General features: G+C 45.6%; 1 protein-coding gene across 1 annotated transcript; it reads right to left on the bottom strand.

The window, feature by feature from the left end:
• Nucleotides 1-8,313: 8,313 nt before the first annotated feature.
• Nucleotides 8,314-24,706, bottom strand: capn12 (calpain 12). Its single transcript, XM_023813649.2, has 20 exons — nt 24,312-24,706; nt 23,749-23,818; nt 22,662-22,780; nt 20,845-20,978; nt 19,574-19,745; nt 18,740-18,823; nt 17,978-18,063; nt 17,810-17,887; nt 16,775-16,953; nt 16,078-16,331; nt 15,322-15,530; nt 15,188-15,224; nt 14,689-14,763; nt 14,508-14,553; nt 13,905-13,966; nt 13,738-13,806; nt 10,314-10,392; nt 9,244-9,360; nt 9,035-9,087; nt 8,314-8,769 (listed from the first exon to the last, which is right to left on the bottom strand). Exons 1-20 carry the CDS (start codon nt 24,504-24,506, stop codon nt 8,743-8,745), a joined length of 2,145 nt encoding a protein of 714 aa, XP_023669417.1. The 5' UTR covers nt 24,507-24,706; the 3' UTR covers nt 8,314-8,742.
• Nucleotides 24,707-25,154: the final 448 nt, after the last annotated feature.

The following is a 25,154-nucleotide window of genomic DNA, read 5'->3' as shown; positions in this document are numbered from 1 at the left end:
TAGGGAATTTGCTGTGTTGCTCTATTACTGCATTTTGTCGTGCTTTGGGTTAAACTAAACGTAATTAAACGCACGATGAATTCCGGAAGAAACATAAGTGAGCATGCATTCACCATTATTTAGTTGTTTAAAATACTGCTGAAAGTAATTTGAATACATGTACTAATATTATTAGAACTCATCCGAAAGCTTCGCCACTCGGCGCCATGTGATTTTATTCCAGCCCCTCTCTACCACAACGAGTCTGCATGTGTACACAACGTTGTGTTGCCATAGCGACGCCGTTACAAAACGCCTGACGTTAAGACGTTCGAGTTGGGTCTTTTTTTGTTTTTGTCACTTAGCAACCAGTTTCCGTAGTAACGGGCGCGGGGAGGGACACAAAGAGTTTGAGTGACAAGCGTAAGCGTTAGCGTTTGTCGAATCGTATACACAAACTAATCAGATAGTACCGCCAAAGGCACTTGGACAAACTCAGGTTTTACTGAAGTGTTGCAACAATTAACATGCTTGTGCCTAAAATTTGCAACGCCTGTGACCCCAAGAACAACAGGCTGGGAGACGATTTGGAGTATATTTCTTGCTGATAAGCTAAGCTAGCTAAAATAGCATTTCCGTTCTATACAGCTGTTACTTCTTCCGTTGTTTATAGCAATATATTTACTTTTAGTCTGTGAATAATGTGTAGTTTAACAAAGTTTATTGACATATGTTGTGTGCATGTATTCAGTTGTGTAGCACATATAAACAGTTCAGGAACGATAAGTTTTAATGCTGTGGTTCAGTGGTTAGTACTGTTGCCTCTGCGACCTGAGTTCGAGTCTCCGCAAGGGTTCCATGTTGTGTGGAGTTTGCATGTTCTCTCCGTGTCGTCGTGGGGTTTCCTCCGGGGACTCCGGTTTCCCCCCACTGTCCAAAAACATGGTAAGGCTAACCGGAGTTACTAAATTACCCGTGAGTGCCCTGCAATGGGTTGGCGCCCCGTACTGGGTTGTTCCCTGCCTTCCTCCCTTTGGCTCCGGACCTCCCGCGACGAAGCGGTTACAGAAAATGGATGCAAGTATAAATGCTGCAAGCTGACGGTATTTCATAGCTAAGACAAATGTTCACGCTTTAGTGATGCTATTTATGTATAGTGTGTGCCACTTAATTACAAATGCACACAGTACGGGAAATTTACAGATGATAATTAACCTTAAATGCATGTTTTTTTTTAACTGCGGAAGGAAAACTGCTCAACTTGGAAAGAAAAGTTAAACTCCATAAACATATTGTCCTCTAATCTCGTGGAAATGGGCCTGACATTGTTCTTTGTAAATTCCACTCTATATATATTTTCATTGTATACTAAATGCAAATCTATAATTCATTAAATCTATATTTGAACTACGCATGACTATTTAAATCCTTTCAAATGCAATGACGTAGATGTTAACGTAGGGTGTGATATTAGATTGCAAATAGATCTTGCCTTGCAGCAGTATGGATTAGTGTTAGGAATGCTTAACTGAAATCTATAGGATTGACATCCGATTTATTCTGAAAAAATGCTCTACCAAGAAATAAATGAAATATTAATAAACTAAGTAGTCATCTTAAAAGGGTGTTATTGCTGTATAAAAGGTGTGTGACAATTAAGCACCTGTGTTAATAGTGAGGAACCACAGCATAATGCCCCCCACCCCGCAGTCACAGGAAGACATGACTTTTTGCTGAGTTGTCAATCTTGTCGTGACCATGAGGAGAATTAGGCAAATCACATCCAGTTTATATGTGTTCTGTCCCAGTCCTGGCTCTATGCATCTTCTGTTTTGAGTTAGCACAGTCTGTGTCGTATGTGTGTATGTTTGCCCATGTACAATGAGCAAAACAGACTTGTCTCTTATTCAGTAAGATTTTCCATGGGTTGTGTTGGGGACTGGTTTGAATCTGGTGAGGGGTTGCATAAATAAAGTTTCTGATTTTCTGGTAGGCATGTATCTGTATGTGAGAAAAAACAGGAGAGTATAGGTATTAACAGGAACCATATAAAAACTACACAAGCCATGAATCCTCTGGGCTTTGCATCCGTTTCTTAAAGCAGCGTGAGAAGCTGCCTTCAGGAAAGTCTCACCCTCGTCACATGACCTGCCCCCACCCAAAACACAGCCTGGCCTACTTTTCCTGTCCAAATATTTGTAACCAGGCAACCAGTCTCGTTTTGCTGCAGCGCAGAGCTGTTGAGACTCTGTCTGCATACCCGGACTGTTGTGTTACATAACTATGTCAGTTTTCGGCACAATCCCAGCGTAACTAGTTGCTCTCTTGCACCTCTTCTGAGCGTTATGGTTCTTACACTTTGTCTTCACCTCCTTCAGTTTCTCAGACAGTTTAAGACAGGGCTGTGCAAAGTACCGCAATTCTAAGGTATACTGTCACGGCCAGGATCATGGGCACAATGACCACTGACTCGGCCCACACCAGCCTCACAAAACTCATGTCATTCGATACGCTGAGGTGGATCTCTGGTCTTGCTGTCCCCGATTTGCTTTTTGCCTGTGAACACAAGCTCAGATGTGGCCATATTGGCAAGACAGAAGTCTGCCATTTTTTCTTTTTGCCTAGGAAAATACAGAGGCATGTGTAACTTAAGAGAAATGCTATAGGAGTGGAAAAAAAAGAAAAAACAGTGTCTCCCTTCTCTGCAAATAGCCTTTAAGCTTACCGGTTTCAACCACTAACTGCTAGCTTTTCATTATGTTTTATGTCTGAATAAAACAGTAAAATGTATTTCTGTGTTCAGTGTACTCATTGTGTTATTACATTTCTTTACTGTTTTCATTTACGTTGGAATGGACATAAATTAATTTTCAGAGTCTGCAGTGCAGACAAATCAAAGCCTCATTACATTTACATTTTTTACATTTTAAGTTCTGAATACAAGCTGCATTCTACATAAATTTACCTGATACTTTTATCCAAAGTGACACCCTTGAGACAGAGGTCACAATTAATGTGTATTTTTTGGAATCTGAACCCACAATATTTGTGTCGTTAGCATAATGCTCTAGAGCTATAGGATTCTGCTGTTCTTTAAGTGGCCCGTTCTTGTCTGTGCTTTTGTCATCTTTGGTCTGCTGTCTGAGGGTGTCTGGTTGGGTCAGGGAAACACGCTGATCTGGCTGGAAACATCTGGGTTGGTGGAGAGCAACATGAGGTCATCGCTCCCTGTCTGTCTGTGTTATGCTTGGCTGCTGGACTTGGGGGGGGGGGAGGTGGGCTGTCTGCACAGCAGCAAATGAAAGGCAGGGTTTCCAGGTCACCATGCAGATTTTTGTTGTTTTGCGTTACTGGTTTTAGTGGGTCGCCACAAGCTCGGTAAACAAGAGAAGAATTCCACTGATTTGCTATGAATTATCTCACAGCTTGGTTCCTTGGGAGCTGAACTCCCAAGGAACGTACTGCTCATAACTGAGGCCTTAACTTGTCTGCTAGGTTCTAGAATCTTTCCAGAGTTTCATGCAGAATTTGATTTTTATTCAATAATCAGATATCCAACTTTCACTTTCTTAAATCATTGGTGTCTATCCTCAAGTGTTATTTGTTTAAGGTGCCAGGATAACATCTTACATGCCTTTTCAGGAAGTGTTATGTGCCGACCTTTTGTTTTTTAAGTATTTATTATAAGGGTGTGACACTTGGCTTGCGTTACTAGTGTAGTTAATGTAATAATAAGTCACAATGGAAAAGGGTGTTAGCTGGGAGTTCCTGAAATTTGCTGTTTCAATGTATCATAGTGCTCTTTGATGTTACACCTATTTTTTATGACGCAAAAGTGCCAAACTGCTATTATTCTGAATCTCAAAGCACAGGATAAGTAACTGTGCAAATTTCAATACTTGATTATCTTTCAATCCCCTCTTTTAGATGTAATTTAATCATATTATAATTAAAAGATTGGGATTCAAAGATAGTTTAAAAGAATAACTGGGAATGTAAAACTTATAGAAAAATAATGTCTATATATTAAATGCATTGTATTTATTTGTAGGCAGTTCTTGGTTTTAGATACTGACTGGAGGTAATGCCACACATTAGCATTGCTAATATTTTCATCATTTTCCAGGAATTAATGGAGCTTTTGCTGTGGATTGCGGTGTCGTTTCATTTAAGGGATTGCGATTAAATGCGCATATCCTCCCAAGCATCGCCATGCTTATCACTGGGTTTCAATGGATGGTTAGTATTCGGTAGCGCAATGTGACTCAGACAGCAGTAACCTCAAGCACGTCAAATGTATCCTACTTTCAGCTGGCCAGCTGCCAGGGAGGGAAGCACAACTTGAGAAGGGAGGGAAGGAAAGGGAGATAAGGAGTGGGCTGATGGAGCCAAACTGATTCCCCCCCCCCATCCCCGGTTCCCGTCGCATCTCTCACAGTGTCTCTGTTATGTAACAGCTATAAAAAGTGCTGTTTTTTTGATGGATTAAGAAGCGGCAGAGGAGGGGGAGCAGGTGGAAGAAGTGGACAGATATGTCACCGAACACGTCAGGTGAGACGAGCGTTTTTTTTAACGTTCTTTTTAACGTTTTTTTTTTTTTTTTCCCCGTCCCCCTCAGCTCGTCTTTTTCTTCCTGGCCTCCTCTTGCCTCCTTCCCGCTCTGCATCTACTTCAAAGTGAGGGTGCTCTCCTTCGGCGCGCCCTGGATGAGACAGCCATTGGCTTGCTAGCTGAACCAAAAAAAAAAACACAAAAAACATACATCAGCCAATGACAGAGAAGCCCAACCAAAGGAATGTTCTTAGAAAAGAACTTTCTAAGGCGCTATGATACGCACGGGGCAGGTAATACAGTATTTAAGGAATTTGTCTCAGTTTGTGTTTTATAGACTCGAGTAGAGCATCTCTTGTACCGAATACTGCGGTATTAAACTGAATTTAGTACAACAACGAATTGGAAATGTCAGTTATTTATGGACTATAATTGAGGAGCAAATTTCCAAAACAGTCCATTTTTTGTTGTTTTTGAGATGAGACCGCCAGTGACGTAAATTCAGACTTCATCATCATATGTTACAGCATCAGGAACCAAAACTCACTCAGCCGTCATGTAATCAAATGATGAACTTCTGTTACACATGAACAAGTCCACAGCAATTTCCTTGAGCATGTATCCCATAGACCAGGGGCGTTGGCAGAAATTCTGGGACCCCTGAGGAAATTTCACCTAGGGGGGAGCATTTTGGGGCCTGACAATGAATGAATATAACTTTGTATATATGCAACTTTAAATACCTTTCGAGTGGCGGACACATGGCGTGCAATAACTGTTGTTGCAATTAGCAACGACAGCTTCCAAACAACACTGAGTGCGTAGCATGAGCTAATCGTGCAGCCATGCGTTTGGTATGCAGCTAATAGGAAACCTGACTGTTGGTCATTAGAAGCCTAGACCAGCCATGACTTAAACATCTGAGCCAGGCTTGGATGGGATCATCATCGCACTCAGATGTAGTCGATAAAGAAATCAGGTCAAGAGGCCATATGCTAATGTTGTTGAGTTGACCCAGTCATTATATCCAGAAAAAATGTTTTGATATGTTCTTTTTTGTTCACTTAATTTGCTTTCAAAGAACCTGAGTATCTGACCAGTTCTTCAGCTGTAATAAAATAGTCATATTTCATTGATTCCCATGAAATATTGTCTTTTTGCCTCCCCCATCTTGTGCTCCATGAGACACATACAGGTGAGAGCAGGCTTGTAATGTAATGGTGGCATCAATCCACCAGCCCTGGGGATTTGAACTAATGACCTTTCAATAATGGACACAAGGCTTAACCCACTGAGCCACCCCCCCTCCCCGAATCAATAAATTTGCTAACATGCTTAATATATCGACACTATATTCCGAGAAAATATACTGTGGTAATTATTGAACTTAGTATGATCACTGGTGAAGCTTTCAGCTGTGCGTTATAGGCCTAGGTGACCCTCGTTGGCGCACAGAGCACCCCACAACCAGAAGCACGTCAACCCGGACTGGGCGACGATAAAAAATTTTGACCGATCCCCATCACTACAATTTTAACAGATTTTCAAAATGGGCCATGGCATTTTGTTTTTGAATATGGGATGATCCCGTAAAATATGGAACAAGTGGCAACTCTATGTTTAAAGTTGTATTAAACAGGGTTAGATGAGGCCCCGTTTTTAGCGGGGGCCTGGGTAAGCCTGTGCATCAAAGCACCCCGGGCCTAAACTAACGGGGGGGGGCACACATACCCAGGAGTGAGCGGCACAGCGTACATCCACATGTTATTTACGAAAAACGCTGTATTACGCCAACAGATGAACGACAGAGAAATAAAGGAGTCTAATAATTATACATAGTCGCCTATCTTAAAGCCACCTTAAAACCCGTTGGCAGTTCCTTGGATAGAAATATACTTTGTACGTTTAAAAGAAGTGGGCTGCAATCAGTACATCTTTAAATACATCCTCTGACGATACCTTGGTAGTATTGCGTGTATCAACATTGTGAGCCAGAACTAAATTTACATCTTGGCAGCGTTTTTACGTGCCGTGCCATCGCCATGGATGCATGACTTTCGCAGTACCCACCCTCCCCAGTACCTCCCCCCCACCCCAGCGCCTCCCCCATCCCCCCCCCCCACCGCCCGCCTCCGCCCCCACGTTACACATTACAACTCCAGCACTATTCCTGTGCCCACCCCCGCTATTACCGCACAGAAATACCAGCTGGGCTAAGAACAGACTCAGAGGGAGGCAGAGCAGCTAACCCGACAGAGGCAGAAGAGGGCTGGCAGGGCGGGGGGGGGGGCTGAGAATGTGGCAGAATGGAGGGGGAAGAAGGGGTAGGAGCAGAGAAGGATGGCAGAGAGGAGAAAGCCGACCGAGGTAAAAAATCCACAGGGTGTGAGTATAATTAGGAAAGCGAGTGGCATCGGCCAATGGTAGCGGGGTAAAATCCTATGCGGGGAAATGAAGTTACCCTATCAAACCTGAACTGGTTGCAGTAAATGGTTAAAGCAGGAAGCCTTTCAGTTTTTTCATTACATACGTCAAGAGCACAAAGCACAGGACGTGTCCTATAAGCCGTACGTGGGCCGGCTTTATGCCCCGGCCGTGTCATTAGTCACCTGCGGCGGGGCGTAATTGGCATCTGAGAGGAATAGGCTTCTCGGCCATCCTGCTGTATCGGTACCTCCCAGGGATCTGTGAGGCTAACTCTCCGAGAGGAGCAAGTATGGGGGGGGGGGGGGGTGGACAGCTGACTGCACAGTACAGTTCGAGGAGATTAAACTTGAGCGGGGAAAAAATAACATAAAAACAGGTAAAAACAGGATACGAGGTTGTATTGTGAAAGTACGTGATTTTCACGTGCAAAGTAATGGGATCGTTAAAGTACTTTCATTTTATACCCGTTATGAACTGTACCTATATAACCACATTTTTAACATTTCCAATGATTTCTTTTTGGGCGAAATGTGTTACTTCGTGCACAGACAGTCCTGCACATTCTGTGCTCTCCTTGGATTTTGGGGGAGGAGTGGAGAATGTCATACATTATGTCTGCGTTTTGTCCCAGAAGCATTTTAATCACTTTTTTTTAGATATATACTGCAGCCACATCATGCCAACGGCAGCCCATCGTGACCAGAGACTCGTCCGCCGCAGCGTGAATCTTATGCTGGGAGGGAGAGAGAGAGAGAGATACAGAGTGAGGGACGAATGATAGAGGGAGAGGCGGAGGAAAGGAATGTCGCCCTCTCGCACACGTACGTGCACATCTGCGCCCGTCTCCACTCCCCCCCCCGCCGCCTCGTGCTCCCACACTGCCTGTCCCGAGGCAGTTGGGCTGTTGCCGAGGGCAACCCACTTGCAGCCACCTAACGATGGAGAGGAAGTCATATGAGGAAACGATGCTATAAATAGGAACAGGAGCATATGTGTATGCATGTGTGAGAGCGAGGGGGAGAGAGAGAGAGAGAGAGAAGGCGGGAGGAAGAGTGGAAGTGTGAGATTGAGACAGTTACTAGAGTGTGACGGAGGAAGGGATGGAGGGAGGGAGGGAAGGGGAACATGGCGGAGGTGGGGGCCGCGGCGTTGTGACGCGGCGTGTGGCGTCAGCGTGATAAGAATAGAGACGTTGCGTGCAGTGCTTTTAATTCACGCTGTCACTCTCACCCTGATGGTGGCACACTGCATGCGCACGCATGTGTGTGTCTGTGTGTGTGCGTGAGAGCGTGTGCAGGCGCCCGCCTGTGCATTCTGGGAGATGGCATCCACGTGTGTATCTAAAAGAAAATCACGTTCTTAAAAGGATAGGAGTTTTATTTCAGCTTATTGAAGATCAGTTTATAAAAGATTACAGATTTCAGGGCATTAAAAGGGCATGAAAAGGACAAAGGAGGATTACACTGAAACAGTATTCATCTACATATGATCTAATAATGCTAATAAAAATGTGGGAAAGTAGAAAAACCCAGAATATCATTGTCAGCCACTCATCTAAATAAACTAATTGCAATTCTATCTACAAAGTGCATCTTTTGATCTATGCAATTCCTTTAATGAATCCAAAGCCTGCCAAGCTGGTATTTATGCATGATTGCAAAAAACCAAATACTGTATGAGAAATTAAGGAGGAAAACAGGGGATTTGAAGGAGAGCAGAGTGAGAGGAAGCCCTGATGACATCACAGTCCTCGCTCCTGGTATTACTCTGGCACCCGGGTCCATCTCACACTGTCAGGAACTTTAGCAGCCACTGAAAAAAAGGCAGATTTCGTGACATTCGACGGTTGTTTAAATGGCTGTGTTTATAGTAAGCAGAATAAAAACATATTTATTTAACAAAATGTGCAATATTTGTATATATGCATGATGGAGAGAAGGATGAGGTCTCATTGGAAGGGAGAGAGGGGAGAGTGGTGGATGACCGCAAGAGAGGAGGGTAAAGCGGGGGGGTGGCGGGCAGGTGAGGGTGATCGGAAGGAACCGGCGGGAGGGGACACGGGAGCGAGTGGACTCACCGCGTTGATGCCACGCTGCCTCACCTCCTGGCTCCTCTCTGACTCATACAGCGCTGCAAGAGAAGGAGACGCAGCGGAGGAGGCTAGCACAATTAGCAGGCCGGGCACATCACGACATGGCGGTGCCCTTTACAGTGCCCGCCCGTCAGGCCGCCGGGCCGGGGGGGGGGCTGGGGCACGTTAACAAGGCGAATCGTACACAGGCTTACCGAAGAGTACGCGCAGCCGCGCCACGCAGGAGATGAAGCCATAGAAGGGCAGCTGGGTCAGGCCGGCGCCGACCCGCTCCCACAGAACCTCTTGGACCGCCCTGCTGCACTGTAGACCTGGAGGGGGGGGAGGGGGGGGAGGAAGCAAGAAATTAAAGACACGGAGGACCATTAGCCAACCGGACATATTTTGATCGATCAGATCAGTAACGATAGTGGAAAGGGGTTAATCTGCTCTTGAACGGGGCTGAAGTTACAATGATTCCAGGGGCCACTGACTGAGGGAAACTTTGGAATGTAATTTGATTAGGGGCCCAATATGATGTGGCTTTATGGGGGCCCAAAATCTGTTGCGGCACCCTTGCTCGTAAAAACATCTCAGGGACCAACTTAGCCGATGACCAGGTGCCAAACAGATGTGATACCTCAGCTTATCCCCCTCCCTCTGACCACCCCCCCCCCCCCCCCCTCGGACCCTGTGCGCTAGAGTTCTGGGGCTCCCCCCTGATTCACTGGACACAGCAGTCCCATTCTTCCGCAGTGACAGCATGCCTGATCACACGTTTGCACGCCCGCATGGTGCACGCCTGTACTGCTGCTCACATGCAAAAGTGCACTCTTGTGTCTGAGTGGAGATGTGACCTCGTGCGCATGCCTATCCTTATGGGGACACAATGTCCCCATAACGTGATAAATGTCCGTTTTTTTTCCCTTATGGGGACCAGGAAACTGTGTGTGTGTATGTGTGTTGGACTGTGTGTGCAAACTTGTACAGCGGAAACGCGCGGAACAGGCCCTGGAGGACCAGATGGTGCACGGTTTTCCAGCTGAGCCATTACTGGCTGCCAGTTCAGTAAAGGAATAGCAGACCTGCTCTGAATATATACATGGATAAATCTGTAAGGATTCATATTAAAGCTGAGGGTAAGTAATGAAACAAATCAACACTGTGTGCACCCCCACCCCCACCCCCCACCCGGGAGCTCCTCCCCGCCCGAGAATCGTCCCGGTAAACAGATCTGGGTACCGGTGGCTACCCTACTGAGGCGGGAGAGTGGGGTTTCAGTCACCGGCAGCTTGGAGACTGAGGCTCAGGTCAAAGGGGCTCATTGTTCCGGAAGAGTCCTCGTCGTACTTGAGGAAGATGGACTAAAGAAATAGAGAGAGAGATGCAATTTATAAGTAGCTAGATGCGAAGTGAATGAGTAGAGAGAAAACAAGAATGGGAATCTGAGCTATGAATAAGAACAGTTTGTTATATCTGAAAACAAGCTTCACTGGATGATTTACTGCCTGTCAGCTGTGTTTTATGAAATTTCTACGCATAGGATCCACTCATGGACAATTGATAGATACATGGACTGTGGAACAGAATGCAGTGATAAATGATCATGAAAAAATTACCTACAAATAATTTAAAGCAAACTGCTAGAACTTGATAAAAGCCTGAATTATATCCATCCAACCACCCATCCAATTTCTTGTCCTACTCAGGACTGCAGGGGTCTGGAGTCTATCCCAGAAGCTATGGGCGCAAGGCAGGGAATAACCCAGGATGGGGTGCCAAGCAGCCTGAACATATCTGTGCTTTAAAACAAAAATGTGATTTTTCGGCGAGACAAATGATACTGGTTACTCACTGAATGTGAATTAAAATCTAAAAATTGGATTTTCAGACTGTGCATTTAACGTTACATCATCGGCAGCATTAGCCAAATCGCCCCACTCCTGCCTTGAAATTATCCCCCCCCCCCATTCAGATTCATTCTGTGGTCCATGGATAAATAAGTATTAGATCACTGTGTATCCAGGTCAGGTTTGCAATGAGCCCATCCCAGGAAACACAGGGAAGACACGTCAAAGGGCACTGAAGCAGTGTCACCATATCCAGACAGCAATTCACCGAAACCGCATCGCTTTGGGCTACGAAAGCAAACTGAATTACTCAGAGGAAGGTCCCAGAGACACGGGGAACACGTGTTAACTCTACACACGCATAGCCAGGTGCAGAAATCCAATCCACAACCCTAGGGACCGTGAGGTCACGATGCCAGTCAGCGTGCCGCCCAGTCATTTAGAATGCCATGCGGCATTTTATACGTAAAGCAGTCACGTCTGTTTCACAGACGTATCACATTACCAAAGACAAATACACAGAGCACCAAAAAACAAGACAAAACAAAAATATCAAGGGTATACTAAAGTAAAGGGATTCATCTGTGCTGCAAAGACATCCTGGGCAAACTCAGTCAAAACAAGACTCCCCTCAACCATTTCATGGTTTCTGGTAACTTTATCATAGAAATGAGACTGCAACTAAATTATAGATCATACTCAAATACAGCATGCTGACCAAATGAAATTGCAAAGCTCTTTAATTTACAGGTTTTTTCAAACATAAAATTGACTGGAAAATTGGAAGACAATACTTTTGCTATAAGAGAAAAAGCACTGGATAAAGACCACAATCATACCCGTCTGCTGTCGCCGGTATATAAACACAGCAGGCCCTGTGTAGGTCTGTGTGTGGCTGTAGGCATGCGTGTCGTGTAAACTATGCATTTTGTCTTTTTGGGTGGCAGGGTGGCTGAGTGGGTAGCAGTATGGCATCCACGTCCAGTGTGTCTGTGTGCGTGGGTTTGCAGAGATCACATTTGGGGTCCAAAATGTCCCCAACGTGTGGTAAAACTTGAAACTTCATTACTTTTGGGAACATTTTTTCAGGTCTCCATTGGGATAAGCTCAAATTTACAAAAAAAAATCTGACTGCAGTCAAAAAAGTAAGTAAATGTAAAGTAAAAATGCCGAAAGTCTGGTTACTTATGTTTAAGGTTCAGGCTGGGTAGGACTTAAGGTTGTCATTGCTGGGATTAAGGTTTTTCCCCAAAAGAAATTAATGGAAGGTCCCGATTTAGATAGGTATGCCAACATGGGTGTGTGTTTGTCTGTGTGTGTGTATGGGTCAGATATACTTTACACATTATACATTACATTGTGAAGACCAAGAGTCCCCACAGTGAGATAAGAAACCTGTTATCTTGACGTTGTGGGTACCATTTTTTCGGTGCCCACAACGGGAATTTCAGTTTTATAAAAATCTGTGACTGCAATCACAGTATGAAGGCAGGAGGTTCATTAACATCAACAAATTGCCCCTAATGTACAAACGCGTTTTCTATAATGGACGGGCATCTAGGGCAATATTTCCCAATCCAGTTCTCAGACAGTTCATGTATTTGCTCCCTCCCAGGTCCTTACTGGGAACAAAAATGTGGACTATCTGGCAGGGAGCGAGAACTTGGACCGTTTGTGGGTCCCCGAGGACCGGACTGGGAAACACTACCCTGGGGGGTTCAGCCATCCTTGTGCCCCGTTCTTCCTGGGAGAGGCTCCACACACATTGTGACTGTACTGGATACACAATTATGCTAAACGGAAGGGCTATGGGTCATTAGTACAAAGACATGGTCATATTTTCTAAACCACCAGTCGCTTTGACTGAGCATCAAAGCTGGCTGCCCAAAATTACTATCAATTATTGTCATCTCATGAGGATGCCACCTGGTTGGCTCACATGGCAGCTGTTTGGGCATGTCTTACTGGGCAGAGGCCTCAGGGCAAAGTCTGGACTGGCTGGTGATGTTATAGCTTCCAGCTGTCTTGGGAATGCCTGGAGACCCCCCAGAAGGTTCTAGAAACTGCGGCCTGGTCTTATCCAATCAGTATGCGGCCACCTGGATCCTCACCAGAATAAGCGGTTTGACGACAGATGGATTGATGGCTGGATGGACGCGGCGTCTTAACATCTGACCTGCCGGCTTGTGTTTATCTTAGCGGAAGATTCCTTCCGCTTGTAAACGGGATATAAAATCACGCTTCGTAGATGGCCGGCCTTTGCCTGAGGCTGGATTTAGACCGAGCCTAAGGTTTCTGTTTTTTTGTCAGGTCAGCGGTAAGCCGGGGCGACTCGTGCGAAGCAGAACGCCCCCCCCTGGCCAGACCGCAGGTTTTTCTCTGGCAAGTCAGCAAGTCACTGAAGCGTGTCCGTTTATTGGCAGCGGAGGAGCCAGGGAGCCGAACTGCACAGGCGATGCAATTTCGACACTCTTGTAGGACTAGGATTTTTTTTTTTTTTGGGTTCATTTCCACCCCCCCACACAGTTTCAGCTGAAACGGCACTCCTCAGAAAGGCACACCCCTGCCAAGCCAAATCCTTCCTTTACATATCCTAGATCTACTGCGCATGCCACCCTCTGTCGCAGGACTCGAACCCGGTGCCAGATCGCATTCCGTCCCTCAATTACCACTTTAAATAAATAATCCATCGTTTCACTACCATCTCCGCGACATGCTCTCCCGACACTGCAGCTCCATTGTGATTAAGCTTAGTCATAACCCTGGCACAGACTTTCCTTAAGTTGATTTTAAGGATGATGATGGGGGGGGGGGATTTGCTGTGCAGGTACTGGCTGCATCCCCCGCATACACACGTACTTGCAGCTTGCGCAGCGAGGACAGGAGCTGCACGGTCTGTGGCAGCGTCAACCTGCTCCTCCCTCCGGTCTGACAGCAGGGGAGGTTAGGGAACAACAAACATCGGCGCAGGGAAGGACACGGGAAGGGGGACGGGGCGGCGGCTGGACGCCATGGGCGAAGGATACATCCTCTGCGAAAATGAGCTGCCTGCAGGTCTCCAGGGGGAGGTGGTAGTCCTTGTTGAGCACTGAGAGCGGTGCAGGGAAGGGAGGAGGAAGCCACAGCCAGAAAGGAGCAGCAAAGATCGCCCCAGGGACAGATTAGAAATTACCGTGTACTCAGGTGAAGTGCCTTCTGGTTAATGACGCGGAAGTAGGAGTGTTTCTCTGATTTAATAAATAGTTATGAATAATTAAAAAAACAAATTATGAACATAATACTACTACAAATTACAACTATTATTAACACTAATAATACTGTTAGCAATAATATTAATTGTAAGAATAGCAATTCATCATCGTCATCCATTTTTAACAATAGATCTGGATAAGTCAACACGCTGTTCTAGATATATTTTTAACTGAATCATGGACACAAAAATAAGCCCTCGACCACGTCACAGCTTTCTTGGCTCTCCCCTCGCTTTCCTAGAAGCGTGGCTCACCACACGGAACCGGACGCCTGTGGTCCACCTTGTGGCCAGTGTTGGTACTGAACTGCGCAGCACGTTAAGACGCAAGCACCGACTGAGCGGTGAAATCGCCCGCGTGGAAGAGCTGGTGTCTGACCTGAGTTCAACAACTTCATGAGCTCCAGCGCATCCAGCCGCTCATCCTATAAGGAAAGAAATGTAATATAAAATAAATGAGTATCGTATATGATATAAATGCGCACAGCGGTGTGAGGGTGGACCTTATAATAATGACATCATAGGAGTGAATGATTTTGACCAATGAACTGTGTACATACTGCCCCTGCTTCCTTGATGAACAGCTCCTCAACTCTCTTGTAATCATCTGCTGCCACAGGCTGTGACTGTACCACCTGTGACACACAGGCATGTTCCTTCACACACTCACATGGAGCATGACCACAGGTGGATAGTTCAGGTCCAGAACGTAAAAATCCAGACCAAGATTTTGTTTCAACCAACCAGCTGAGTACTCCGTGACTCTGTCTCTTTATACTCTATTGTTTGGTTGAAACAAAATCCTGGTCTGGATTTGCACTTTCTGGATCTGCTTTATTCTCCTATAAGCAAAACAGACCACTATCGTCCTACAGCAGCTGAAGCCAAAGTGAAGGATGCTCATGTTATTCTAAGGTAGCAGTCCTAAGATTTTGGAATTCATGAGAAAATGCAGAAGAATGAAACTGATAATATGGCTGCAACCATTTCCTTAACAGCCCATAATTCATGGCCCCACGTGCGTTATAGTGTAGAGCAACTCCGCCTGAGTATGCTCACCGTGTTGAAGTTGGAGGAGCAGGTGCTATCGAGGTCCCTGCAACGCAAAGTTATCGAACACAGCAGTCAGACATGGTTACAGGGTCCCATCCCAGTGCAGAACCCTCCCCCCCCGTTCATATCGCTGTTCGTACCCCAGCGTGTTTCCGCTCTTAGCGAACAGCCGCAGGAAAAAGTCTCCTGCCTGGTCGGGCCGGCTGGTGGAGACCACGACCACGTAGTTACCCGGGTTGAGGCGGACCTTGCGGCGAACACCCCGCACCGACTGGTACGACCCGGAGGAGGCCACCGGCTTCCTGGTGGAGAAAAATTTCTCATCCAGGGTACTGGGGTTGCCGTCCACCTGCGTGGATGGAGAAAGGGAGGGGGGTTCATGATGTGTGAGGAGCAGATGGAGCTAGGGAGGGACAAATTCATCATCAAAAAGAAGGATAGAAAAACAACGAACAAAATGAACGACTATCAAGCAGAATTATGGGATAGATGCACTTCTTGAATGTTTGCGTGGATGGAGATTGGGGGGGGAGGGGGGTTACGACACTATACAGGGACCCTTCAATATGCCAAAGTCAGGGGCATAAATTATAAGAGATGGAGGGATTGTAACCCCCCAATAATCAAAACCAGCCAATACACCCCCTGGACCTCCTTAAATGGATGGAGACCTCAACCCCCCCGGTGCTCAACCCAAAATGATGCCCTTGGCCAAACTGACATTTTATCAGGAGGCCCAGACTTTCTAGCCACGCCCCCTGGGCAGCAGGGTCGAGCTCATGTATTACTCTCTGACAAACTGTCCGGCAGTTTGCTATTCACTAAAGAATGAAAACAAGCAATAAAGCCACTGAGAGACGGCAGTGACAACGCAGCCAGTCTGTCTCCTCGCTCACTTGGTAAACGTGGAAAGCGACCTGGAGGAAATTGATCTTGTCTTTCTGCCTCCTGTTTTTCTGCAGCACCTCTGCCACCATGGTGCATTTCATTGTTTTCTCCTTTGGTTTCGGGGTCTCCTGGCCCGTCGGTTTCACACCTCCCTTGGCATCCGTGTCACCCCCGCCGCCGTTGACGGGGCTCTCGTCCTCGTCCTCGTAGTCGTCAAGCTCCGAGAGGACGAGCCTGAACTGTGGGTTCCTCCAAAAGGAGCCTGAGATAGACGGAGGAAGGCTTTGTGGCTTGCAAGCAACCTGCCTTGGCTATTAACCCCTACCCAGCCCTAACCTTAACTGTAAGTAACCAAACAAAATGGCATTTTTAGTTTTTTTGATTGCATTCATAGATCTTTGTGGGGGCCTGAAAAATTGTCCCCATAATGGCAAAATATGGCCACAGTGTTACCTGCTGATTGACCGTGTCGCCACTTAAATCTGTGATCATTCTGGGAGCATTTTAACTGCAAAATGGCTGAATAGAGGGAGTATACAAAGGGCCTGATTAGTAAGTGCTTCTGAGTTTGCCTTACTCATGTGTTACTTTGCCTGGGTGTGAGTATGTAGTCAGCAAATCCTCCCCTTCACTTTTAAATCTTTACTAAAAATTGTGAAATCATATGCACGAATAAGCATGTAAGTCACAGAAGCACACGCTTACGGGGGAATTTGGAACTGCCCCCCGCGGTACAGCCAGGGACCCAGGAGCCCTGGTAGGAGGTGATGGTCCAGGTGGAAGACAGGGGCTCCTGTCCTATTTCCTCCTCGGAGAGGCAGTCCGGGCTCACGCTGCACAGCTCCACGGAGTCGAAGAGCGATCTGAAGTCCTCCACGCTGATCCTGCACGCAGAAGAACAGCCACACAGTGTCCTGCTATTTGCTCTCATCTCATTACTGTTTGCGACTATCTATCAATTTGAATTTATTGTACATTGTTTAAAAAAAAAATCACAATATGCAAGTTCATTATTATTATTACAGTCATGCTTGGCTTAAGGACAGGAATACGTTCTGAGAAATGCACCATTAGGCAACTTTGTTGTTGTGGGAACATTATAGAGTGTACTTACACAAACCTAGATGATATAGCCTAATACACACTATAGCCTAAGTAATGATAAAAGGTACAGTATAGTAAATACATAAATCAGTAACATAGTTATCATTATAAAGTATTGTGTACTGTACATAATCGTTGTAGGGTTGTTAACATCAGCATCACCACAAACGGGTGAGTAATGCATTGCGGTACGACAGCTATGATGCCACTAGGTGATAAGAATTTTTCTGCTCTGCTGTAATCTTAAGAGACCACTGTTGCATATGCTTGACCGGAACGACATTACGTGGTGCATAACTGTATGATTATCAAATCAGTTGTATCTCCAGCAAAATATCATCAACTAGATTTTAATTATTTTACAGATGCTTCTATGCAGAGTGGCATACATGTAATGCATTTTTGGGAAAGCAGGGATAAACACTGTAACAGCTGGGTCCTTACGGTCCTTCAAGGATCCAACAGCGAAATCACTCTGCTGACCCTGGGATTTGAGTCCGCGACCTTCTGATTACAGGCACAGTGCCCTAACCTCACACTATCACATTGGTCCTTTGCAAATAGACTTGGATATTAATCTGTATGTGTTATGTGTGTGTGTGTGTGTGTGTGTGTGTGTGTGTTGGGATAACTCACCAAAACTCGCCGTCCTCTGCCTTGATCAGCTGAATTCGCTTCTTTTCAGCACTGTCCACATCGTTCCAGTTCTTACACCTGTGGGAGGGACACAGACCCCCAGAGCCCAATGCTGCAATCGTTTGGCACGGACAGCCATCGACGAGCCCCGCGGGGCGATGCTCGTACTTATCGCTCCAGGGCCCGGAATACTCCACGAATCCCCAGGGGTTCCTCAGCCGCAGGAGAAGCACTTCGCCCGACTTCTTCTGCACCTGCAGACACACACAAACATGCGTACGCACCCACGCGATTCGCATGACGCAGCTCTACAGCCTCCATTCATACCGAGGATATAAAGCAGAGAGTGTCAGACAGAGTGTGCGAATGGCAAAGTGTGATGTCTGTAACACTCCGGGGTCAGTGTGCCTGCACCAGTGTCACGATAGTTTTCATTCATTCATTTAGTTTTTGTTTTAATATGAATTTCAATTTTCATTTGAAATTCAGTTCTGTGTTTGATAGTTTTCAGTGTGGCTATATTAGTACTTATTTGAAAGATATATTTCTATTTAGTTTTTTATATATTGTATTTTCAGTTTAAGTTATTAATTTATTTTAGGGAAAGAAAGATGTGGAGATATTTTATGTTTTTGATCTTTAGAGAATCCAACATGAAGACAGAGTGCGAACGATCTACTAAAATCCTCAAAACGGGCAAAACATATTCTAAGTATCACTAATGGTCATTAAAGATAAAAAAAATTACTTTCGGTTAGTTTTGGAAGTAATATATATATAGTTTTTGTTTAGTTTTTAATTTTCATTTTCGTATCTGATTTTATTTCAGTTTGCTAAAACGCTTTCTTATGCTTTGAATTTGCGTTAATGATAACCCTGGTCTGGGGTGTGACTGTGCGACAGGGCGGCGTGCGGTCAGGCCTCACTCACCCGATCCGTGTTCGTGATCGCGTATGCGTGACCCTTCACCAGTCCCTGCACATTCACAGTCCCAATCTCCTGCAGATTAGCAGCCTGTAGACAGAAGAAATAAGTTCAGGAAGTTTCAGGCAATGGACCAGAAGGATCTGTTAGCTACTGCTAACAGGGAACCGCATGAGCGTGTCTGTCAGTGTGTGCGTGGTGTGATATGAAGCAGGTATGTTTTAACAGCAGGGAGAGAGATGGGTTAACGTATATGTGAGACGGGGGTAGGGGGTGAATGCTCCCGGGAAGGGACGGGGTCCAGGGACAAGCCCAACCATGCACAGGTAATCAAATATTAATCCTTCATCACCATCATCTTCATACCATTTCCCCTCATGAGGGTTGCGGTGGCAGAATGGCAGCCAGGCCGGATCAGACCTCCCTGTTCAAAGCGACAGATTCTGGGGGATCCCCCGGATAATTCCATGCTCAATTATTAATTTTTAAGCACATAAAGCAGCTGTTTTCTTTAAGGAAGAATGGGGGGGGCGAGTAAAGCAGAAGCTATGCTGCTTTCCTGCCAGCTTGTCTTTGGTTAGATCCTGAGAGATGTTTGCTCACCACTATATCCTGAAGGCGAAAATAAAACATCCCTTCCTCACTGGCTGGGGTTACGGGTTTAGCTCAGCTGACTGGCAACCCTGGGATTCAAACCAACAACCTTCTGATTACAGGCACAGTGGTCTAAGCCATTACCCACATACCACCGATTTCACATCTACAAAAAGAGGGGAAAACACAGAGGTGTGCATTATTTGTGCGAGCCGGACGGAGGACTGCGTGCACACGTGTGCGAACCTGTATGAAACAGCTCAGCAGGGTGCCGCGGGACAGCGAGGCGGTGAGGATCTTCCACAGCCCCGTGGGGGTGCGAGACTTCACAGGAATAGCGCGAGCAATGCCCCCCGTGAAATCCTCCATGCCTTCGGAAATATTGCCCCCTTTCAGGCTGCCGTAGCATCCAATCATTCTGTAAGGGGTGGAGGCGGGAGATTGGGCAACTCAGGTGCATGGGGGGAGGAACGAACTTGAACAAAGGGGGCATATAAAGCGCAGGGGGCATAAATTCATTTCTGTTTGCTTTTGAAAAACTCAGATATAACCTTCTGCCTCATGTTTTTCTTCTACATTGCCAAAGCCTGCTCTCCTCTTCATACACGTTTTTGCTGTGTGATACATGCTGACATTTGGCTAAAGTTCCCAATGACATTAATTAACGGCCTTAAACAGTGACTCTCAACTAGTTTAACCTCAGGACTCACATTATTCCTCAGTCATTAAGTCTTTTGTTTGTGTTTATTTGCTTGCTTATTTGTTTCACTAAAAATGGTGGGGGGGGGGGTGGGGGTGGCGGGTGTATTGGCAGTACAACAAATAATTTCTGATAATTTAGGGGACGACGCTGCACATCGGAGATGACTGCAGAAGTCCGACATTACAAAAAATGTTACGTTTTTTTTTTGACCACACAATCCATGACCCAGTGGAAATGGTTCTGCGAACCACTTTCAGGTCGTGACTTACTGGTTGAGAATCACTGGTCTAAAATACAGTGGAATGATAGATATCAAATGAAAACACTCAATGAGTAACAAGTATTGTTTGCCATATCATTTTTAAAATAAAGGGATATAATCCTGGCTTTTATTAATAAAGTTTTATCGGTTTGCATTAAATAATTTGTAGGTGATTTTTTCGTGACACACACACACACACATGCACGCACACACACACACACACACACGCACACACACACAAAGCACACACACACGGCTTTGTAATATTTTTGTGGGGACTCTCCATTCATTTCTATGGGGAAAACTCTAATCACAACATGACGACCTTAACCCCTACCCAGCCCTAACCTTAACCATAAGTAACCAAATAAAATACAAGCCTTTTGGCATTTTTAGTTTTTTTGATTGTACTCACAGATCTTTGTGGGGACCTGAACAATAGTCCCCACAATGTCAAAATAACAGGTATTTATCATATTGTGGGGAACATTTGGTCCCCACAATGTAATATAAACCTAATCCACACACACACACACACACACACACACTGACTTGGCATAAGCTTTCTCCACCAGGGCGCTCCAGAACTCATTGAGGGTCCGGGAGTGGTTGAAGAGCAGACGACCACTGCGGACAGGGAGCAGGTCATCCACCACCACCTCCACCCACTCGCCATACTGCCAGAACTGCAGGGGGGAGACAAAGGAGGTGAGAACGCCAGGGGGAGAGGGAGGAGGGTCGGGGTGGACGAACGCGTAGGAGACGCACATGCGCGGGGCGGCAGTGAAGCGGGAGGACGATGAATCAAGAGGGTGGAGGTGGGGAAGTGTGTGATGTCACAGGAATAAAAAAAAACAACAAAAAATGAGTGAGCGAGCGAGTGAGCGTGGAGGACAGTAGATGTCACTGTGACCCGGTTTGTGCATCTATGTCATAGGAGCCCCCCACGAGCGAATGAGTCTGCTTTGTCTGCGTGTTTGCGGGGGCTGTTGGCAGGACTAGCCAATAAAGCCCCGCTCCTGCAACACAGATGGTTCGTAGGGGCAAGCCCGGACCGGTCGATCGGCGGGGCCAGCCAGGGAGCGCATTCACGGTCCTGGGCAGCAGCGACTTGCCTGGATGGCAAAGACAAACCCCCCCCTCTCCTGTCAGACGAGCCTCCTATCTCGCTCGTCTCATCTCCAGCCCAAGACTAAACCCAACAGTTTGCTTTCATGTAAAGTCATGCCACACATACTTTAGTAACTGCCATTACTACGGACAAAATCATCTACCAGGATACCATTAAGTTACACCCCATCACCACTTAATAAAATGTACACTGTGCCTTTTTATTTTTTTTTTTACACATTGTCTTCAAATTAACTTATACAAAACCTTAGCATGGTATATAACAAAGAGTGTGAATTTTAATTCACCCCATAAGAATATTTATGTCATTGTTTAAAAAAAACAGGTTTACTTGAAAAAAAATAGGAGAGATTCCAGGAAAGACCTTATTAAGCACATTTTATTGTTTTTGAACGTTCTCTAGTGGGTCTTTGATCAGAGAGAATAAATTATATTACATCATTCAGTATTGTGAAATTTTTCCATGAAGCCATGTCTCGAAATACTACATTGTTTATTCAATGTTTATTCAGTTAAACTAGGACAACAAATAATTTTTTAAAAATGCCTTCAATGTTCAGTGTTTGGATCTGGGCTAAAATGCTATCCTTAAATTTTTGGTTGGCCATCATTTCAGCCATAGGACATTCCTACAGTTAAGAGGGCAGCTTGAGGAAGCATATCAAGGTTGTGCTCCAGCATTCGATGGCCTTCCCTGGAGCGTTATGGTCTGCTGGTGGAGAATTATATTGGAAGTGGAGGCAGCTTGTGAAAATGGGAAGTGACAGTTAGAGGTCTGGAGTTGGTACCAGCTGGGGATGGGAGTCAACTGCTCAGAGAGAGCAAATGCTAATTTGGGGGCTCTTCTCATTAGTGCCTGGAGAATGGCGCCAGTCCAGGAGGGTAATTACACAGTGGACTTGCTGAATGCATCCAGTCTGGTTCTCATCCACATCTGTTTTCTGGTGCCTCTTCCGTCTTGGTGTCCACTTTCATTTTAACTCTCCCTCAATCCCTCTGACTGGCATATCACTTCCACATTAAAACACCTTGACATATTCCTCCTATCCCCTGCCTGACATAGCCCACATTTACATAACATTACCGTTAATGTGACCTGATCATTTAAATGTTTTTATTGGGAAAAAAATATAGAGAAATAAAGGTAAAGACTGTAAGTGTAGCCTTAAGGTAAGCGACGGCTTTGATATGATTTGTGGAGAAACACACGGATTGGCTAAGTGGACCCCCAAACCTACCTTGAAATGGAAGATTCCGGCATAGGATTCGCTCAAGCTTTGTTCGGAGGGAACCACCTTTGCGAAAAGGGTGGGGTGCATGGTTAGGCTAGACAGGGCAGCCAGTAGCCAACAGTTACCTGCAGTGTATAAATAATGGGGAAGGGAGGGATCGAAGAAAAAAAAAACAGTTATGGACAACATGGGGAATGTTTACAGACGATCAGAAGCTTGTATCTCTGTAAATGCCATTCTCCTATATGAACATCTGTTCCAGCTGGCCTGTCACAGCTGTAAATGACTTCCATCATGTAATGACAGATATATGCCTATACCATGTTTTATTTATACCTGACATCGGTTACACGTAGACCAAGGTACTTTAATATATAGTTGCGCTGTTGCACCATCTTTTGCAAAATTATTTACAATGTTGCATTCCTGAAGGCTATTAAATCTTCATCAGCGGTGTGTTTTTGTAATCGCACGTATACATAAAGCAATTCTTTTAATCTTTCTTTTAATCTGTGAAATTTGTGTCCGGAGGCTCTTGTATTCACATGTGGGTAGGCATGTCCTTTTTATGGGCGTGCATGTGTGTTTACGTCTTTCCGCTCGTGTTTGTCCAAATCCCCCAGAGGGCTTTAATGCTGCTTTACGATGCTGCCTGATCACACTCCAGCGCTCAGCGGGGGTCCGCACTGTTTGCTAGTTATTGGTAACATACGCTGGCGAGCGCGCGCTCAGGGCACCATCGCGAGCTGTGAAAACGCAGCAGATCAGGATGCGCTCCTCCTTTCTCAAAAACAGATGCTACGCCTCGACGAATAACAAGCAGAGGAGAGCTGTATAAAAGGCCTTTACGATCCTCCGGGAAACGTTCGCGTCTGTTGCTCAGCGGAGGGTGAAGCTGGGCATCCAGAAGGGAACAGGGTTAAGTGTGGAAGTGTCGCAACAAAGATGTCTGGGAACTGAGCCAGAGGGGATCCTCAGTTGGTTGCTCTTTCTCTTGGGAGCAGTTTGTTTATCAAGGTGCAGCACGTTTTCCTACGGCCATATCGCGGCTGGGCAAGCCGTGCAGGTCCAGGCACGGTTGCATTAGACTCACCCAGTTGGCCTTGGCAGATGTCTGTTGTGCCTGTGGTGTCTTCAATGAAAACAGCATCCTTGTTGATGTCCTGCGTATAAGCAGGGACGATTTGATAATTGCAGTTGAGTCAAAACACACTTAAGTACATCGAAGTAATATTTAAGCAGTTCTACTAGCAGTAAGACAACATAAAATGTTCATTTAAGATTAACAACCCCACGCAGAGACCCCCTTACTCTCTTCTTCAAAGACACTAAATTTGTAAAGTGAATCCAGCTGTATGTTTCAAATTCCTCAGTGTTCCCTCAGTGCCTTTGTGTTTCACGAGTCCATCTGCTTTCCTGTTGCATCAGTTCATCATCGAATCACACACAGAAAAACAACAGTCAGCCTGCACTTTTATAATATGGAATATGTAAGGCGTCCAACAGACACCCGTAGATTACTGTCGAAATTGCTTTTAAAATGTGCACATTCAGCTTTTCCCACACTGACTGCATGCATTCCAAGCACCCAAGAATTAGATCCGCTTACAGCATGTGATACATGGCATTACATAGCATCATCAATGCGGACGGTACCTTGGGTCGCATCCATTTCACTGCGTTCTTCGGGTCGGGGTCAGCCGGCAATCCGATGGAGCTCTGATCCGCCGCAAACAGCGGGTCGGAGAACAGAGTGCCGGACTTCATGCACTCATCTCGTAGGGACTCATAGTCCTGGTTCCGAAACTTCAAGGGGTTGAAGTTGGAGCCTTCAGCCTTATTACACTCCATGGCACTCGCACTTTTCAAATAGGTTTAATAAGTGAAGGCTACTGCTGTCAGTATAGAGGAAACTGTGTGTCTGACAGGAGTGAATCTACTGCGCCGGAGTATCGTACCCTAATGCAGTGACTGAAGAAGCCCGGTGCTTTAAGTTAGGCGATATTAGGGAGCCTCTTAACTAGAACCAGCCCGCAAAGGAATGCATGCCCCATGGGCGGGGTACTGGGTAAAAGAAAAACGCCTTGCCAAATAACTAATCACCCAACTTCGTTTACTGTTTTTCACTGTTTAAACGGAATACGTTTTATTGATTTGTTATGTACGACGACGTAGTCTATAGATTTCACCTGCGTTCCAACTAATTCATACAGCTGCAAAATGTGTAAACATAAATCATGCAACGTCTTTTTGTGGTTTAAAATCAGTAGCGCCACACTTTTATTCAGCTGTTGCAAAACTTCCCTTGCCAGCCCGTCTTTAAGTGTCAGGTTAAGTAAGATAAATGTGTTCTAGGTGAGAAATGTGTCAAGTGTCAAACTCAGAACTGGGTCCCATACTAATCACGTGCCACTAGGCGGCGCTCTATCTCCATTACAAGGTCATTACATACAGTCCGGCAATTGAAATTTGAACATCGCTTATTAGAGCGTCCAGTGT

This window comes from Paramormyrops kingsleyae, chromosome 17, assembly GCF_048594095.1.
Source record: "Paramormyrops kingsleyae isolate MSU_618 chromosome 17, PKINGS_0.4, whole genome shotgun sequence".
In the NCBI taxonomy this organism is placed as follows: Eukaryota; Metazoa; Chordata; class Actinopteri; order Osteoglossiformes; family Mormyridae; genus Paramormyrops; species Paramormyrops kingsleyae.
The sequence above is the reverse complement of the archived record's forward strand: the minus strand, read 5'-3'. Positions and strand labels throughout refer to the sequence as shown.

Coding starts and splice junctions, on each gene's coding strand:
- capn12 (XM_023813649.2), bottom strand. CDS start 24,506: ATGGAGTGTAATAAGGCTGAAGGCTCCAACTTCAACCCCTTGAAGTTT. Junction 15,531..16,077: donor TCGCTTTCCACGTTTACCAA/GTGAGCGAGGAG, acceptor CCATCCACGCAG/GTGGACGGCAACCCCAGTAC. Junction 8,770..9,034: donor GGCAGCGTGGCATCAACGCG/GTGAGTCCACTC, acceptor CCTTTTTTTCAG/TGGCTGCTAAAGTTCCTGAC.